At 44.4% G+C, this 19264-nt stretch overlaps 2 protein-coding genes across 2 annotated transcripts in view; one reads left to right on the forward strand and one right to left on the reverse strand.

Annotated features, from left to right (window-relative positions):
* The window catches only part of LOC110987597 (uncharacterized), a 40860-nt gene extending 25197 nt beyond the window's left edge, over positions 1-15663 (forward strand). Inside the window, exons 7-24 of the mRNA XM_022250456.2 lie at positions 7-360; positions 753-1124; positions 1597-1710; positions 3091-3195; positions 3623-3724; positions 4388-4495; positions 4846-4956; positions 5493-5600; positions 6354-6506; positions 7097-7429; positions 8359-8472; positions 8778-8925; positions 9283-9423; positions 9843-9892; positions 10672-10840; positions 11593-11864; positions 12309-12448; positions 13061-15663. Coding sequence (XP_022106148.2) covers positions 7-360; positions 753-1124; positions 1597-1710; positions 3091-3195; positions 3623-3724; positions 4388-4495; positions 4846-4956; positions 5493-5600; positions 6354-6506; positions 7097-7429; positions 8359-8472; positions 8778-8925; positions 9283-9423; positions 9843-9892; positions 10672-10840; positions 11593-11864; positions 12309-12448; positions 13061-13225 — 3059 coding nt within the window. The 3' untranslated portion in view covers positions 13226-15663. The remainder of the gene's footprint in view (positions 1-6; positions 361-752; positions 1125-1596; positions 1711-3090; positions 3196-3622; positions 3725-4387; positions 4496-4845; positions 4957-5492; positions 5601-6353; positions 6507-7096; positions 7430-8358; positions 8473-8777; positions 8926-9282; positions 9424-9842; positions 9893-10671; positions 10841-11592; positions 11865-12308; positions 12449-13060) is intronic.
* A 147-nt stretch (positions 15664-15810) lies between these two features.
* LOC110987598 (G protein-coupled receptor 161B-like) lies at positions 15811-18102 on the reverse strand. Its single transcript, XM_022250457.2, has one exon. It carries the CDS (start codon positions 17799-17801, stop codon positions 16710-16712), a length of 1092 nt encoding a protein of 363 aa, XP_022106149.1. The 5' UTR covers positions 17802-18102; the 3' UTR covers positions 15811-16709.
* Between the last annotated feature and the right edge of the window lie 1162 nt (positions 18103-19264).

Raw genomic sequence — 19264 nt, forward strand, 5'->3', positions numbered from 1 at the left:
TGTCAGATGAGTGTGCTGCTGTATCCACGAGCCAGTGCCAATCCATCCTCCCTTACAACCAGACATTTTTCCCCAGCATCTTCAAGACGGCGGAGGAGTCCATTGACTTCTACATGGATTTCAGCTCAATCATGGACTGCCACCCAGACTTGGAGTTCTTCCTCTGCGCCTACCTCTTCCCGGAGTGCGGCAGGTCGGGCTCGCCCCACTATCTCTGCAGCGGCTTCTGCCGGGACGTCCAGTCCGCGTGCAGTGGGCCTTATGCCGCCGCGCACAACGGGCTGGAGCTGAACTTCTTTTGTGAGCGCTACCCCAAGGCGGCTGAGGAGGAGTCTAGATTGTGCAGGTCACCATTTGAGGGTATAATCCCGATTTGGGGAAATCCATCTCAATCCTTTTTTTGTCGGTACAAATTGAGTTACACGAGGGAGACTTATCGTTTATATTACTATATAGGCTGCAAACCTGGTATACTATACATTTTCAACAACCAGACGCTTTGGAGACATCCTTTCAAGCAGAAAGTTGACGTGGGTGAAAAGAAAGCTTTGTCTTTATTTGAAAGGAGAAGTCAAAGACCAAGGCATCATTGTCACCCTAATGTGCAATCCAACTTGCATCCAGCTGACAACTTGTATATTCAATGGGGTGTGAGTTCGACTGCTCGTCGGTCAAATTTGACGACAGTTTGCCTCTTTTCCGGAGTGCAGTTTGCAACCAGTTGTCTGATGATCTTTGAATTCATCCTGTAGGGTGTGTGATCGAAGCACCGACCGAGGTGGATTTATCTAACACCACCGCCTACAACCTGTATTCACCAAACTACCCAAACAGCTACCCGGGGGCTTTCGACTGCCGCTGGCTCTTCACGGCCGACGTGGGCAAGTACATCGTATTCGTGCTTGAGGACATGTCCATGTGGGACGACAGCGTCTACATGGGGCCTGGGCACGAGGTAGACCTGGACACCGCGACGTACTACTATCGGAACGAGGCGCGCTTCGGCAAGTGGCTGCTCAACGTCACGGTAAAGTCCGACGTTGCTTGGTTGCAGTTGATTACCGGAACTGCTAATGTGGCTCGGGGCTTTCATTTTCGGGTCATACAAGTGGATGCTTTCAACGGTAAGAATCTGGTTAATCTGGAATAAACCAGCTAAAAATAGCTTTCTGACAAGGCCAGTACGCAGGACTAATTGCTTGACAACCAGCATATATCAGATTAGCTCTACTGAGTGAAGCGTTAGTATTTCTCCTTTTCGAATTTTGGACTGGATCGTTAGTATGACCGCTTTTAAATTTTTATTTCCAAGTTGTTGACGCTTTGTTGGCGCTACTTGTGCGTATTAACGCTAAATAGCACGACCTCCCAGTCGGAAACTGTGCATCGGAATAACATGTGCAATGGCTTCACGCAAAAGTTCATGCGCTAGCCAGTGACTGTGTTTCAGCCCACTAGGATAAAGAACAAACAAAAGGGTTATAAAGTAAAATAACTTTGTCAAAATGGTATAGCCCAAACCGAGTAATAGAGACCTATGGGCCCCGCAAGCTCATGTGCTTATCTTTTGTTTCCACTTTTGTCGTCCAACTGTAGAGACCTGTGCCGATGACGAGTTTCTCTGCGACGTAGGAGGATGCTTCCCGAAGACGCGACTGTGCGACGGGTTTGAGGATTGCTACGACCTGAAGGATGAGTTAGATTGTGATGGTGAGGCAGTCAATTCAACTCATGCCCAAGTCGACCCAAAGAAAATGCATACACAGTCAAATGGTCAAACACTTGGGACACGGAGTTAAGACCCAAGAGAGCGCCCCCACTATACACGCCCCCGTACAAAAAGTTCGAGGGCCCACAGAAAGTCTGAGGGCCTAAACGAAAATACCAGAGTGTGCCATAAGGGACCATACACATAATGAAATATAGACATCATTGGGACTAAAAACTCAGTTCAGACTTCCTAACAAGAAATTGTCCCAATAATGCAGTATTAAACGGCATTGCTACACCAAAACACGCACGGTGACGCACCCATAAGTTTTTGATTTTAGCTCCTTTGTCTGACTTTCGGAGTCGCGCAAAGTTTCATAGTGCAGTTAGGCCCTACACAGTCAACTCCAGCTCAGCATCTTACAAGGCATTAGCACTAGTTGGAACTTTCCCAAGCTGAATAATATTGGACAGAGACTTTTCGGGAGCGCAGAATTTTGGTTGTTGTGCGTTATTACACACCTAAAGCTTAGAGGCCTTGATTATTTTTTGGTCCTTCAGGTTCGTTGTCTGCTCCGTCTGTTGGCTAATCCGGCCCTGCGTAATGGCAGTTCAGATTTGAATGCCACAGCTGCTGGACGTTTGTAGACAAATCCAGCAGTAATGGCAATGCTATCACCGTCATTCACGGTGGCCCCTACCAATGGCGGCAAGCATTGTGGTATTAAACTGCTGTGATAACTCGGTGGTATAGCGAATGTGTGCGCACTCAGCCCGCCGCGCGCGGTGCTGGAGCTTTTAACAAAGTGATTACACAGCAGAATCCATGGGCATAAATCCTGGAGGGGTGATGGGGGTATATATCCCCTACCCACACACCTTTTGAGGTAAGGGGATGGGCTATTGAATCATCCCCCACTTATTTTGCGATGAGCAAAAAAATGAAGTGGATTGCGAAACATTTTCAGAATTTCCCAACGACTAAGGGAAAGCAATTTTGAAAAGCCAATAATGCCATTCTGATGTAAGATTCTGCATGAATTTGATATGCATTATTACATATCTACATCTTTATCATGGACATCGCCCCCCTATATGGTGTTTATGGTGCCCCCCCCCCCATTTTTTCAAATTTCCATGGCCGGGCAAGTCACCCTCTCTCCTTTTTCCATTCCCCCCATTTCTAACGCAGATTTACACCACTGGGCCAGCATTGGGCCCTTGGCTGTTCTTGCAAGAATTCCCACACCTTGCAGTTGTCAGAATGACCAGTCAAAATCGCACACACCCAGCCACCCACACCCAAGTGAATCGAAAGGTTTTTTTGTGAGCACTCCAGGTTGTGAATACTTGTATTTGTCTGCTGTTCGTTTCCCGCAGTGTGCCCCTACTACGACCAAGTGAAGTGCAATGATGGCTCGTGCATTCACCGGGCAGCTATCTGCGATGGCTACCCCGATTGTGACACCGACGAGGATAATTGCAGTCAGTGTGACCATCAAAACTCTCACTCAGTTGTACTTGATTCAAAGCAACATATGTTATTCTCGTATTCTTGTGGCGGTCTCTATAGCGTACAATTTCGCTCATGAGGCGTGAATGAAGGACATTTGCCAAAAAAGGACTTTTGTACAAGCACTTGTTAGGAAATATGGGGGAAGACGGGTGAGAATACACCCTTACCTCCCACCGAGTACTACTCCACTGACCACTGTACAAGCTTCAAACTTTCACAGGTCAATGTTCGGACCAAGCCACACCCAAGCATGCAGTTTGATTGTTTCCTAATTTCAGGGCAATACATGTAGGCAGTACATATTCATTGCACTTTATTTTGAACTAGATTAAATGGAGTTTGACTTTAGGCGACCAGGACTTCTTACACTCTACCTGTTTGTATCTTACCACGCAGCGTTTGTGTGTGACGAAGGGAGCAGCATCTTTGTGAACGATTTGGTACTCTGTGACAGCTTCAACGATTGTAGCAATCACGCGGATGAACTGCTGAACTGCTGTAAGTAAGCAACGCCCTCTCCTGTCGCATGCAGATTCATTGCTGGGATGTTTAAACGGCAGTGCAAGACATTTCCAAATGCAGTCCGTATGTATAAGTGTGCCAGTGTGTTCCATAATTGTGGATTTCCGTTTTGCTATTTCAAGAACAGTGTGGCGCAGCTTTATCGTTACACAATATGTACATATATGCTCTCATTTTTAAAGAGGAAAAAGTGCGATGTTACAAAGAGCCACCCCACTAAAGATTTTATGTACATCACCATCAGCTCCAATATCAGCCAGAAAATTTGGTATTATCTGCTTTAAGTCTTATTTCCTGTTGTGATTTGCGGCTGTGTAATCCATGACTGCAGAATAAAAAAAATCATTTTAATGAGCACGTTTTGCTGTAACAGTTTGAACGCCAAACACCATAGCAAATGAACAAACCTGAATGGTGTCTGCTTGCATTGGATCATGGGGCATCCAAATTTTCATGAGAGGAAATAAAACTTTCAAATGTGCAAGCAAAGATTAACCATATAGGGACGTGAGACAGTTTCCACGCACTTGAGAGGAGTTTTAAACTCTTCACACTCTGTGTCAATTCAATAATGTCACATCTCAACGAGATTTTCCTCAAGAAATGCTGTTTTAACTTTTTTTCCTATTTCTTTGTCAGCATGTGTCGAGGGTCGACAGTTTGACTGTGGGGAGCGATGTATTCCCGTCAACTATTTATGCGACGGCACTAGTGACTGTGCGAACGGTAGTGACGAAGTGAACTGTAGTAAGCAGGCCTATAGATTTCATAGCATGCCTTGCAAAATGTCACTTTGTTTATAAACACGAGGAAACATCATTTTAGGAAAAGGAAACATTTAAGGACTCTCGAAACAGTTCAGGTGTCTACAGAGATACTTACCCGAGGCAACATCGACTGTGGCTTGTTGCTAAAACTACCTGACTCCGTTGAAATTGGACACCAGGCGATGTCATTGGTATTGTTTGGTGCTTAAATTGGGAGAGGGGGCGTCGGAAATACATGCCCTGGTATATTTAAATTTATTCATAACTAAATTGAAGAGTTTAAGAGTGAAATGTACTTAAGGGATATGTTTGTCTTTACTTCGTTGCCAGCCTGCCCTAATTGGAAACGGCCATGTGATGACGGATACTGCATCCCTTTCTGGCTTTTCTGCGACAATTCGACGGACTGCAACGACGGTAGTGACGAAAGCGACTGCCCTCGTACGTGAGCATGTCTTACCCAAAACGAAGGTCGCCCTGTGCCCACCTTCCACGCGTAGATTCGCCAAATTTGTTGTAGCAGCTTTGTGACTTTGTTAGAGGTGGCTGAAATCATGGTTAAGGGAGAAATATCTAGTTTGCAAACAAGGCGGTGCCTAATTATTACACGGTTACGAGCGGCTGGTCCAACAGGGGTCAGCTCCCTTGCGATTTCAGTTGAACACACCTGTGTTGTGCAGTGTGATGTAGGCTTACTTGTCACACTATAACCACTTTGCTGATGGTGTCAAGCGAGCTATTTTTTTGCAATGAATTCCTCATAGTTGGCGTGGAGTCTGTTCTAATGTTTGTAAGTCCTCTGTAGTCGCTGCTTATGGCTTATTTAGTTCTGTTGCTACTAAGACAGGACCTGCTCTATACAGGGATTTTGTTGACAAGGTATTGGTCGTTGTCGCGGCAGCTCGACTGCCACATCGACCAGGGCATCTTCAGCGAGGTTGATCGGGGAATGTTTTCCTGGCCTCTTTTCTCTTCAGCTTGTCCCGGCAACTACTTTCAGTGTGAGAATTTGCAGTGTATTTCGGCAGACGGACTTTGCGACGGTTATTTTGACTGCTCGGACTGGAGTGACGAAACTGACTGCGGTGAGTGTGACTTGGTTGTTTCGCTTTAGTTAATCGCTTGGAGGATTTGAGTGTTGCTCCAGAGTAATTTCGTCCGAAGAAAATCTCAGGCGAATTACAATTACCAATTCTTGGTTGTGACCCACAAACGTCACCACAGTACTAGTAGCTGCAGACAATCACTACGCAGTCGCAGACAATTGGTGAGTAAGAGTGCTACAGAATATTGAAAAACATTTGGAGGCAAATGGAAACAATTTAAAATAATCGGTGTAAACAAAAACAACTTGTAGTGAGTCTTAAACAAGCAGCTCATTGATGGACAGTAAGCAGTTGCAAGTAGTCGATAGGCAGTCACAGACAACCAGTAGGCAGTCACAGACAACCAGTAAGTGTTTGCAAATGATTGGCAAAGTTGGAATGGTTGAGGGTTTAGCACTTTTAAACAGCAAGCCAACCACTGGCGGCAGAAACGGAGGGGCAAGGGGGCCAGCGCCCCCATCCATTTTTTCGACCGGGAGGTATGCCCTCCTCCACTTTTTGCAGGTCCTATAGGGTGGGGCTTAATGGATCGGCCTATTGATGGCTGATGCCTGATGGTCTCCCAACTGCCACCCCCTCTTTGAAAATCGTTCCGCCGCCGTTAACCAACCAGACACTACTTAAGTATTTGGCAATTTTGGCTGGCAGCCTCTTTCCAAGTGTATGAATGCTGCCCGTATATTCATAACCAAACTGTCATTCGAAATCGTGCTGTTTTATCTTGCTTTTCAGTGGGTATTTATCACGAGTGTCCAGCGGACGCCTTCCAGTGCCCCTCTGACCAGCAGTGCGTTCCTCGGGTGGGTGTCTGTGATGGCGTTGTCAACTGTAGGGATGGTGAAGATGAGGAAGATTGTGACAAGACAATCCCTCCCCAAGATGAAGGTAGGACTGCAGGGCCAGTTTATCCAGCGGGCGCGTTGCGCTTAGGGTAAACGGAGAAAAAAAAAGAATCGGGGCTTCGACGAATGCGACAGTTCACTGTACACGTCCTTCGTGAAGTGCTAGAGGAAATCCTTGCACGTTTACCGATCCTGCGGTGTAAAGTAGGACAAGCTTAAAGTGCATACATGTCTGTCCCTTCCCATTTCACTCAACTGTTGAAAAATTCCAAGAAAGGACTCCAGCAAATATTAAGGAGTTATTGGAGATCTGCCACAAAAGGTTTTTATTCAAAGCGTTTAGAGTTACAAGTTTGGTCTCACACGTCGTGTTATCATAAAGTGCCAAGCCTCAATGTCTACCGGAACAACGAAATTGATCCAGGTGCTAAGGGTAAAGTAGGACCTACCGAACGCTGGTACCTAGGGCCTAGGGAACATCTAATTCACCCCTGTTGGATTTGGTCGAGCTGTATCATTTACAGGTGCCATTGACCCCCCTCCAAAAAAAGAAAAAGAAAAGAATTTAAGTCGGATGCTCATTGAACATCGCATCATTTCGTGTCTATGTGATTTTTTTTTCCGGACATGTAGCCTGTGGTGACAGGCAAATTGAACTCACCGCGGTCGGCCAGAATTTTACGCTGACCTTCCCAGCGATTGTTGGTCTTCCGGCCAGCTGCTTGTGGCTCATCACGAGTCCTCCGAACACCCAAATCACCGTCACCAAGCTCAAGGATCACCCAACGCGGGACAGGATCAAGGTGGGAAACGGGCACGACCCGATGGACAACAGCAAGATGCTGGAACCCTACGACATCCCAGTCGACAAGGCGCTAGTTGCCAGTGGCAACACCATGTGGGTCAAATTCGAAACGGAGCTGCACTTCCTGACTTTCGATCTCCTATTCAAGGCCTTAGAAAATGGTATGCCAACTCGTTAATTGTTAACTCGTTCAACTATTTTTTAAATGCATCGTGACTGCATAGCAGCATCACTCTTGATCGACATCCCGAGTTACCAAGTGGGCCCTAGTGATTGCTGAGGATCACAAGGCACCGTGTTTAGCAAGCTAACCTATTTTGAATAGGCGAGGGCTTGACTCACTTCTTCAGCCCTCAGCAGCTGTGGAACCAAATGAGACAGTGTAAGAACTTCCAGCCGTTGTTCGTTTGCCAAATGGGTCTGCGCGAAAAAGAAACAGGGCACTTGGTTAACTAAAACATCAGTACTGTTTCCTTGTTTTTAAAGAGTATATCGGACGTTGGTGAAAGCGGCCTTCCAAGAATAAATCAGTGACAAGTTTTCCATCGTTGGTCTACATAATCCGGTATTAATTTGGGACAGTGAAGAGATCACAGATTGGGCCAAGCTTCGGGTTCCCGCCTTCATAATTAGGGGGAGTTGGTACGGCAATGGATGGACAGTCTACTCCCTTCCCATAGTATACGTGTACATTCGTTAATGCGTACAAAAGCACTGTATTTAAGTTACATTTTAGATGAACAAATGACATGCCCCTAACATGCGCAAATCTTTGCTATGTCCAAGACATGTAAAGCTATGTACACCCTTCAATTACAGAGGAAAAACTCATACTGGGTAGATAAAAATACCCCTAGATAAGCAGGAAAAAACAGAGATAAAACCCAGCTATTGTCTTGTGAGAGAAAATTCTGCTTTGGAAAAATTCCTATCTGATCCCCTGCTAAGGTCAATCGAGTAGTTAGTTTGGGATACCTGTCCGTGGAGCCCTTCAGTACTGCTAACCTGCCTTGATGTCGCAACACATATCATCTTCATGATGGCTTTGCTGATGGGTCCATTTCTCTGTTTCGTTTCTTTTTTTTTGAAGTGTGCCCCGAGAACAAGAAACGGTGTTCACCAAAGTTCGATATATGCATCATGTCAGCCAATTGGTGCGACCAAAAACCAGACTGTAAAACTGGCTCGGACGAGATTCAGTGCCGTGAGTATATCTTTTCATTCAGCTGAGAATTCTCACTCTCTGGATTCCAGAATGGCTTCTAAACTGCATATAAGGTTAAAGAAAAAAGGCTTGACCAATCGAATCATTAGTTCAGCTGCGTAAACATGATCTAACTTTTCTGAGAAATAAATCTTTCAAAATTTTCCACAAAGCTTAGGGGTTCAAATGTAGTTTCTCAAAAAACAGTCTCAAGTAGAAGTCCAAAACATACCAACTAGATAGGACCTTTTTAGTAAAGCAAAGGTGGTATTTGCTGATACCGTCATGCGTACATTTAACCGCAGTTCGCTTGGAGAACCAGGGAGAAACAGCAGACAGAAGGCAAGGTGTGGTGAAGGTTACCATTGAAGGGGACGAGAAGTATCTCTGTTACGATGCACAGACGTGGAGCGAAGAAGTTGCCGACGTCATATGTAATGAATACGGCTATGGGTTAGTGGAGCGCGAATAGGTTTCATTTCAAGCTTTCCCTTCTATTCGAGGAATGAGCCCCAAGCTGGACCAAGAGACTGGGCGCAAGTTTCCTAGCGACGGAGGCTCCTTTGGCAGGAACTGCACTTTGCTGGTTCACAAACACCTATGAAATGCAAGCGTTGCAGTCACGCCGCTACCAACAAAATGGACAGCTGATGTTTGGTACCCACTGTAGTTCACGTGACAATTATTACGTTGCTCACGAACCACGTACATTTCAAAGGTTTGAGGTGGCTCAACTTCACTTTATGAGGTCAAATTACCATTCTAACATTCCACAATATGTAAGTGAGTCCATTTTTATTTCAACTGCAGTTACATGAATGAGACCAGCTTTGATGACGTCAGCACAGTTGGACCAATCACAGGCGGGTATTACATGCTGCAAGAGAAGGCAGTCGCACAACTTTTTTCCCAAGGCCCCAAGCCAGCTCTTTACACACTTGTGACGCATTTGTGAGTATTAAATTACATTGTCATTTTTGTGATGTGTTGACTCATTGTTTCACTTATTTATTGTTATCTTGCTAAGTGGCTACACTGATAGTAACTTATTCATGTAAACATTTTAAACAGAGAAAGCTTTTGTCATTATTGTGAAGTATGATCTCTTACGTGACTACAGTTTCGCTATAAAAATCGCATTTTTCGTGATGCTATTTTCCTATATTGGACCATCGGTCCCAAATCAGTAAAAAATTCTTAAAATTAGCCGGATTGAAATCAGCGTTTTAATGGTCAGTTTATTTACAGAGTTTTACCAAAGTTTTCAAGGCACTGGGCTTATTTGTCGTTCTCTTGTTTTTGCTATCCTTGGAACAAATTTGTAATCGTTTGACGGGAAAATATTTGTTTTTGTTTTTTTTTCTCATTAGTGAAAACTGTCCCTCACGGAAGGTCATACGGTTATCCTGCGAAGATCAAGGTTTGTTTACCAGCCATATGCAGCTAGAGCAAAAGGAAACTAAAACCAAACAAAGATTGTCTAGGAGGAATTAGTTTATACCATGAACAGTTATTGCAAATCGATTATAATACCAGTTTTTCCCTGAGTTAAGTGGGGTAAAATATTGACTTTTTTATAATTGTCTGTGATAGGTATCTAGATGTGAATTTTCAGAAACAAAACGTACTTACATGGCCAATCCAAGTAGTTACAATAGTCAGTTGGTTTCCCAGACCAAATTTTTGACAGGTCTTTCAATGCGCAGCAGCCACCACAGTCACTTGATTGAAACCAGAGGAAGTCTTCACGGTTGAACTATTGCTGTTTCGTTGACTTTTCTGTATAAATATCCAGGAGTCTAGAGAGAGCTGCGACATAAGTGTCACTACTTTTGGACAAGCTGACAGGTGTTAGCACCAGTGCACGCGCTGCTGTATACATAACAGCCATTTTGTTTCCAAAATTTGAAGCTAGCGCTACGCTCTCTATAGACCTATCCGGTGACAAGAATTAGGAGCCATTACTGCGGTGTCCCTATACACTCATGAACAGATGAGATGCGCGCATTAAATGCTTCCTCATCAATGGAAGTGCACTGGATACCAAAATTACTCACGCGTCAAGTTTAGGAATGCGCCCCTGAGTAACGGGGACACCGCAGCAAGTGCGTCAGGGAAGCGGTATATATACAGCTCTTGTAGCTTCAGTGCGCGAGGGCCCTCCCGAACCACAGCTTTATCCATTTTTTCATCTCTCAGACTGTGGCACACTGGGCCAGATGCCACGAATAGTGAACGGGAGGGACGTGGTCCCCGGGGAAGCGCCTTGGATGGTTTCCCTCAGCCACCCTAGGGGAGATACTGTCGACCATTTCTGTGGGGGCGCCCTCATATCCAACAAATGGGTCATCACAGCTGGACATTGCGCGTGAGTATTCGCCTTGAGCAGAAGCACCCCTTCATCAGTTGTAAAGAGCCATGTTGGTGGGAAGAGTTCATTTTTGTCGGTAGCGATGCCACTGTAACGCGTGCATAGTCGTTCGTTAACCAGCGAAGTGCAGTTCTCGCAAAAGGAGCCTCTTTTGCTAGGTCCATCTCGGTGATCATGACAACTTACCTTGACACATGCGTTTTACTGGGTAGTAAATTTATCACCGGGCAAATCAGCCTGTCCATAGGCCTGATAAGTCATTGCGAGGAAGGAGTGTTCAATCCGTCTTACATGGGCTGACCAAAAGGAATTCATCCACCGATACTGGTGATTCAGAAAAATTGTGAACATTCAATACTAGTGCAGCAAACACTGTGGGAAGCAGTCGTCATACCAACAGAGTTAACCAGAATTAGTCAGATTTAATGAGAATGACCAGTCGAGCTTCCTGTGTTGTCTATCGGACAAGCTGTCTCGTTAGAATAACCCTTGGGAGGAAAACTGTCATTTTGACATCCTACATTCTTGCCAAGCTCTTTTTAGAGTGTGAATCAATTATAGATGGTGCAATTTTGAAACAGGTCTGTGATACATTTCAAAGTATTCCTTCGCAATTTGCTGATCTAAGAGTATAGCAATATCTCTAGAGTGTTAATATACTGTAGTGTGTTTAAAGAAGTGAATGGAATTGTTGAGGAAACTACAGTTGCTCTTACGGTATATTCCTAAATCTCCCCGAAACCTCCCAGGAGCGGCATTACACAACCGAACGTTCTTATGGGTTCTGTCAACCTGACTGGGACGGACGGGTATGAGCAGATCCGCCAGAGCAGGCGGAGCATCCCTTTCCCTAATTACATCAACTTCAACGTCAACGACATCGCGCTGCTGGAGCTGGACGTTCCTGTCTCCATCAGCGAGCGAGTCCGGCCCGTGTGTCTCCCGCCCAGGAACGACTCGCACCTGACCAAGGCGGGCAGGTCGGGGACTGTGACTGGCTGGGGCGGCACTATTCCACTCGGTAAGCCTGTGGCCAATATTTCCAGAATGACTTGGACCCACAGGGGTGGATCCAGGAGGGCACACCCCCTTTTTTGCCCGACCTCCCTGATTTTACTTCCTCGACCCTGGAATTTTCACTTCAAGACGCCCCCCTTCGGAATATCCTGGATCTTCCCTTGCCCAAAGTCCCTCACATTTGGTCAAGTTTGGTTCATCTAAATGGGGTCTTTTCCTCATGCATCTTTCACATTTTAGCAACTCGCTTCTGCGGATCAAAGAAATTTGCATGAGTCCACCAAATAGGTCCTACACTCTACACCGCACCGTTACCTGTAAAATGCCCCTTTTGCAGACATGCGTTATAACTCATGTATAATTAATTCTCCTCCACCACTGTCAAACTCCACCACTGCATTACTTGTTCCATCAGAATTACTGCAAAGTTGTTATGATTTTGTATTAGGCATAACACCTTTCGTGCTGCAGACGGCCCGTGCAACTATCGTTGACACCGAGACCTGTAAGAATTTCGAGGAAAAGGTCTATGTTAACGAGAAAGTAATCTGCTGCATGAACCAGCACGGAGAGCAAAATTCTTGCAAGGTTGGTGAAGATTAGAGAAATAGTTCTTTGAGAGTTTAAGGCCGGAGAATGTTGGATTCCCATGCTTCTGACGGAAGGTGTGTTTAACCGATAGAAATAACTGATGTTGGAATGAAATGTGGATTGGATGACGAGAAAAACAATGTATTTTTGAGGGAAGCCAGAGTTTTGCCAAATTACTTCAGTTATTTGCTGATAGGGGAGATACAAAGCAGTGTAACCTGCAGGATTGGGTACAATCTTTATCAGTACGCATATTAAATATGCATAGTTAGTCACTGACTATGCGTAGTGACTAATCACATTCACTCGCAAGGACTTCAGAATATTATGTTGCACCTTAAGCCGTGTCCGAAAGACATGGCTCCAGCTTGCAATGTTGCACGCGCCCGCGAAAGCCGCCAGCTGGCGGCTGACTCCATTTGTCATATAGATACGTGTATTATCGCAGGCCGTAGCATAAGACTCGTCGCTGTGATAGTGGATGTCAAAGCAGCATTTTGGAAACCCGGAGGGGAGCCTGGAATTGTTTGCTAAAACTGAGTTTGCTTTCAAGAACTAACGTGTCTTTACAGGCATGACTAATCTACAGTTCAAATTCTTGCCCCACAGGGAGATAGTGGTGGACCTCTGGTTGTGTCAGACGGCGGTAAATGGTATCAGGTCGGACTGGTCAGTCGCGGCGGCACACCCAGCTGCTCTTCTCCTGGTCAGGTTGTGGTCTACACACGATTGTCCTCGTTTATCGATTTTATAGAGAAATATGTTAAAGGTTGATGCCTTGTCACTCTGTCGTTCTTTGTGTCAGCGGAAGTTCCCGTTTCTGTGCATTAGTTTACCTCGCATACGAGGTTCCAAGGGGCTTGAGATGAAGAATCTTTGTTTTTATTGTTTGGCGAAATTTCGTTTTTCTTTAAAGGGTCCAAGTGATGAGTCGTCTGAAACACATACGTTTGCATCTCCACACTCGTTTTTAATGTATGACAACCGTTTGGCATCCTTCAAGGAGCAAGAGAACTGAAAAATACATTTTGCTTTCATTTCAAAGCGTCTGAACCTTTCTGGACAACCGAGGGCGCTGTTGACATGATGTAAATCCGGGAAAGACACTGTTCAGTTTCTCTCTTTTTCCTCCGCAAATTGTGAGCCCCAAATCTGCTCATCGAAACTATATTTGAAACAGGTCTACTCGTTGATTTATTGCCGTTGATTTTGATTAGTTATCAAAGGGGAGGATAATGAGTAGACCAAAGTATCGGAAAATCAGCAGTTTTTTAAACACATTTTCTCCTTCGGAGGACCTCACAATTTGCAGACGAACACGGAAATTTGCATTTGCCTAAACCAAAAGTGTGCCAATCGTTGCCTGAAAACCAAAACAATAATAACCAATAGACCTAATGTCAAATTGCAAAACAAAACTTGCAAACAAAGTTAGCTGAAACACGAAGGAACATTTTCAGGGCTAAAGTTTAATTAATAATTGCATCGCATGGACCCTTTAAACTGACTGTGGTAATAGGGTGGATCTGAAAGAGCATCATTATCGAGAAGTTCATGGTGAGTTGCCCATTATTATCTGTTCGAGAGGCCTTCTTCATTAAAAGATTAACCCCCAACCCAATTTTCATTCTCCTATTTCTTCTGGCCTTCTCTGAAGAAGATATCATGATTAACCTGAAAATGTAATCAAGGAAAACAGAGCAATGAAAACCAATCTGTTATTTGGTTGGACGCTTAGAATAAGTAAGGCTTGGGATTTTACTGCTGGTTGTTTGGAGAACTTCTATTAAGCATCACAGGGGACCAGCCTGGAGACAACACGAGAAGTCATGAATGGCTCAATTTGTGGTTCCATTGTTCCAGATTTATATTTAATCTTGCAATATCTTGATATTTCCTGAACGCATTTAATTACAAGATTTTTTGTACGCATTTACTAAATTGGTTCTGTGGCGCAATCGTCGAAATGGAATGAACTAAAATGTTGTACTGAGTGTGGTGTGTTTAGAATTTAAATGTTTCCTACTGACATCACTACTGTCCCCTAGGTGAGGGGATGGTTTTTGAAACTATTTTGTAAGCGTGATAAAAACACACAGGCAGTGGGCACGTAGTATACCAAGTGGAAAGCGTGGCACCGGGCAGGCCTATAATCTAATATGGTTTCTATGGTTACAAAATGCAAAATATGTTCGATTCAAATGAATGATTCTTAAAATTACTTCCATTGTTGAGGAATAATAACCTTTAAGGATAGTCGAGCTTTCTCGGACCATCTGGCAGCGGGGGAGGGGGAATTCTGCCCCCGCCTCTTTCAGGGTTAGAGCAAAATTTTACGGTGTTTTTAACACGAGTTTCGATTCAGCTATTTTGAATGCATATGTCTGACTGCACCTTGGTGTACTATATGTGCCTCCGTACTTTACCAGTGGTCTTATCAATGCACAGCACTGTCTTGTGTAATCAGTACTAGCCGTCAGGGACACGTGTTTAATTCATAGTTTTATGAGGTGAAAATAAAGCAAGCCTCACGGAGTACTGAAGGACAGTTGGGATGGTTATCAAAGATGTGACGTTCATTTCGGTTGTACGCAAGTAAAATGCTATTTCACTTGCTGGGGTGGTTTGAAAGGTATGAAAATAAGCAAAATACCTGTAAGGAGAAAGAGATGTACATGTGTTAATTAACCTGAAGTTACTCGTTTTTAATATTGTATAAATTGTAAAATGTTGACATATAGCTTCCCACGCTTTTTGGCAGTTACGGTACACAGCGTATCAGGGCAGGACTGACTTAAAAGGGCGCGCCCGTTGAAATACACACAAATACACACACGCACGCTTCTATAAGCACGGGAATATATGTACCGAAAAAAGGAACGTCCAGTTGTTAAGGTACCTCAGTAAAAACTGTTACGTCAATTTGCATCATAAAGATTTTATCATCAATAAGTTATAATCAAATCCTCTTGAAGTACTTGTTTTAATACGGTGTTACATATAAAGATTTTGTATGTGTTCGATTAATATAAGTGTTTATCATTATTACTGAAGTAGTTTAGCTCCAGGTCGTAGCTGTAGCTTTTTTATGAGTACTATGAAAACAATGGTTGGACTTTTCTAACGAATTTACTTTCCTCAATTAAATGGGAAAAAATCGAATTTCTTCATGTTAAAAATCATGAAATAAATCAGTTTGTGTCGTAAACTAATTTCCTTGAAGCAGATATGTGTCACTGTATCAAGAAGTTAATCGTGTCGAAGAGTGTTCATTTGGAAAATTAGCATGTTGTTAACTGCTTTGATGGGCGACATGGCTTTTTGAACACCCCAGTGACCGGAGCTTCTTATTCCAGGACGCGAATGACCAGGCAGTTACCAGGAACGCCCTAACCATGGCTGTTAGTTGGGAGAGTAGGTAGGCCTACTCTTAGAGGAGGCACCGTCAGTCATTATGGAGCATATCATCTATTGGATTTTTTTCTGGCCAGGGTCGCAACATGATAAGCAGTCATCCACAGCGCCTATTCTCCTAGTGGCATCATCAGATAAAAAGCATTTTTCATAGCATGATCAAAATGACAACGAATATTCCAGTCATTGTATAATTCTCGTTGTAATTCATGTGAGAGCATACTGGAGAGCTGCGATTTCTAACGACTGCAGCTTTGAACCGTCTCGTCTGAACTTCTATCAGACTGCATGACATCATTCCCTTGGTGCAAATAAACAGGACATCGATGTACGTGCCACAAATTTTGGTCTAAAGTCGTCATCAACTGATAACTTTAATAATCGTGACCTTAGATAGGCCTCTCTGCTTAAAAAGTATCGAATTCGAGTTTACCGACATCATTTGTGTTTCCAAAGTGGAACAGTTACAATTAATTAAAAACTTCTGGAGTCATAGTTTATGTTTAAATGTAAGCGCACCCGCGTCCGTTTTCAGATCTCTTTGGTCGGAAGTACTAATTTCACGTTTACGAAATTAGTCACTTCGGTATGCAATCCATTCGTTTATCATGATCGCCTTGTGTGAATTTTTTAGTTATCAGATTAATTTGTTGGCTGAGTTTATTCTCTTTGTGTACGTTTATTTGTAAACGATTTTTAAGAATTTTGTTTGACTTGTATTCACGTCAATAAAACCCATGGTAATTGTTAACGCCCATGCCCAAAGTGTTTGTTTACATGTCTTATTATAATTGTGGCGTCGATTGTCAACTTTTATAGTAGGGCATCACTTTTGGAGAGGCTTTCAGCGTGAGAACAGTCTTCTTGCTTTCCAAACACAGAGAATGTCTCGAAAAGCCTGCCTGAATTGTCTGTTTAGTATGCCGTAAATCAGCGGGTTACAAGCCGAGTTGGCCATGGCCAACCAAGTGGTGATCGCAAACACCGCGTCGGGAAAGTGACAGTTGTGCGGTCTACTGAGACAAACCATCGTCACGACGTGCGGCAGCCAACAGAACAAGAACGTACCTATGACGGCCAGGAGCGTGATGGCTGCTTTCATTTCGGACTTGAGCCGTCTCCAGGACTGGCAGAAGCACCTCTCACGCGGACAGCCGTTCACGCCGGCAGGGCCAACTTGACAAGAAGCGACTTGCCGTGAATGCTTGCGGGCTGTCTTCAGAACGTGATAATAGCAGAAGAACATGGTAGTCACGGGGAAACCCAGGTCGATGGCGAAGACCGTCAGAGTATAGGAGAGAGTGCCTCCCCAGTCGGCCGTGCAGATGTACTCCATGTCAATGTAGGCATAGGTGGACCAACCCATGATGGGCAAGGCCGACAGGACAACGGCGTGCAGCCACGTCAACGCAATGGAGAATATGATTTTACTGCGTGTCATCACCGCGTTGTACTGGAGAGGATGCAGGATGGCGAGGTAGCGATCTATGGCTATGGTTCCCAGAGTGAAAACACTGACGCTGCAGAAGAGGGTCGTCAGCGCCCCGACGAAGGAGCAGATAAATGCGCCAAAAGGCCATCGTCCGACGGTGCTGCAGGTCAAGATGAAGGGCATGGCCAGTGCTCCGTTGAGGAAGTCGGCGATGGCCAAGTTGGCGACGTACACTGAGGCGGTATTTTTGAGTTGGCCGTCCCGGTAGATCGCTGCCAGGACCAAGCTGTTGCCAAGAACACTTAAGAGCATAATGACAGCCATTACGCCGCTCTGAATGACAATGACAGCAATATGACGGTCGTCCAAAGATGGGAGGGACTCGCCATCATCTGTGGATGAGTTGACAGTTTCAAAACTCCCACAAGACGAAGCATTACAAAGAGTCATTGCCAACAAGAAGTTTTGCAACGACCTCTTGAATATAAATTTCATACGTTTCATACATTTACTTAAGTCATTATTGCTGTAAACCGGTAATAAATCAGTACCACTTGTCCTGTTAGGCCAAAAGTGTATGCTGAACTAAGTGCATTTATTGATGCAGTCACTTTCTGTGTGTAGCTGACAAATTTTCACTCGGCTTCAAACAGTTCATGTCTCTGCGCGTCACTGCATGTCGTCAACTCCCAGAAACAGAATTCCAACTGCGCGGGTAAGTTCTCAATGTTCCTGTACGTTGCGTGATGTCTGAAACACTGGGACAGATGTGTATCAGAACAGGCTAAAGTAGTAAAACATGACGACTCGGTTGACTTTTTTGAAGCCTTTTAATCATTAATTCAACGTCCTGTGCTTTTGTTAGATAACTCCAGCACACTCCCTTGCGCGTGCAACGTGCGCAGTGTGCCGATCCCCCCCCCCCCCGGTAGCCGGTGGCGTAGCCGGGGGGGGGCATGTTCCCTCCCACAAATTCCCGGTGCCCCTAGGTGCCCCTCTCCTCACTGAAAAAAATGTAACCTGCCCCCCAATACCACACCACTGAAAGCTGGTACCCCCATAAGATACTGGTGCCCCCTTTGTGCCCCCCCCACATGTAAAATCCTAGCTACGGCACTACCCGTTGCATCAAAGACAACATTATTCTAAAGGATTTCGCCCATATTTTTTTACTCTAAAGATCAGTCTCCGAAGTCGGCAATAAATGACGCATATCCACGAAGGGAAGGCAAGAGCTCAACTAAATATGCCCCGCAACCTAAGGCCCAGCGGAAGTGGACAATATTGACACAGTATCGTCGCGCCTCGCGGCCTCTCGCTCTTGCCTTCATCCATCTCTTGATAACACCGTTTACGAGTGTGTTTGCGATCGAAAATGATACATTACTCCGAGTTCATGCCGTTGCCACGACAGCCAGATTTTTTATTTCGAAAAACACGGACGCAGCTTTTTCTGCTGACTAGTCACAATGAATATGCTCAATCAGCGATTATGAGGAGATCTTTGCAAATTCCCCTGTTAGACGAAACAGGTTCATCGTTAAATAAATTGAGCTGAATTTAGAACGTATATTTTGCAAAATATAACGAGCTGTTTGAAAATTCCCGCCCCGATTACACATGCCTGTTTTTCCACTTTTGGTTTGCCCGTTTTAAATGATCTGATTTCTGTTTAAAAGTTAAGGAAAGGGTGATATTGTGGCAATATCATGGAAATTGTTTTTGCAAATACGACATCTTAAAAATTAACCAACTAGAAATCCTTTGGGAACATTAATTTAAAGGAAATGTACAGATGGAACAGGTGGTTGACAAAAATACAAATGAACCAAATCCATCAAGAGTTGAATTCAAACGAAACAACTTTAATGGCTCCAAGGAAATCTTTCATAGACTATATTTGGTATTGTTTACTTACCGTGCGACAAAGGACAACTTCCTGAAGTTTTCACACAGAAGTCAGGGCT

Source organism: Acanthaster planci, linkage group LG08 (assembly GCF_054643075.1).
Source record: "Acanthaster planci isolate LZ-2023a linkage group LG08, COTS_SCS, whole genome shotgun sequence".
Classification (NCBI taxonomy): domain Eukaryota; kingdom Metazoa; phylum Echinodermata; class Asteroidea; order Valvatida; family Acanthasteridae; genus Acanthaster; species Acanthaster planci.

Coding starts and splice junctions, on each gene's coding strand:
- LOC110987598 (XM_022250457.2), bottom strand. CDS start 17,801: ATGAAACGTATGAAATTTATATTCAAGAGGTCGTTGCAAAACTTCTTG.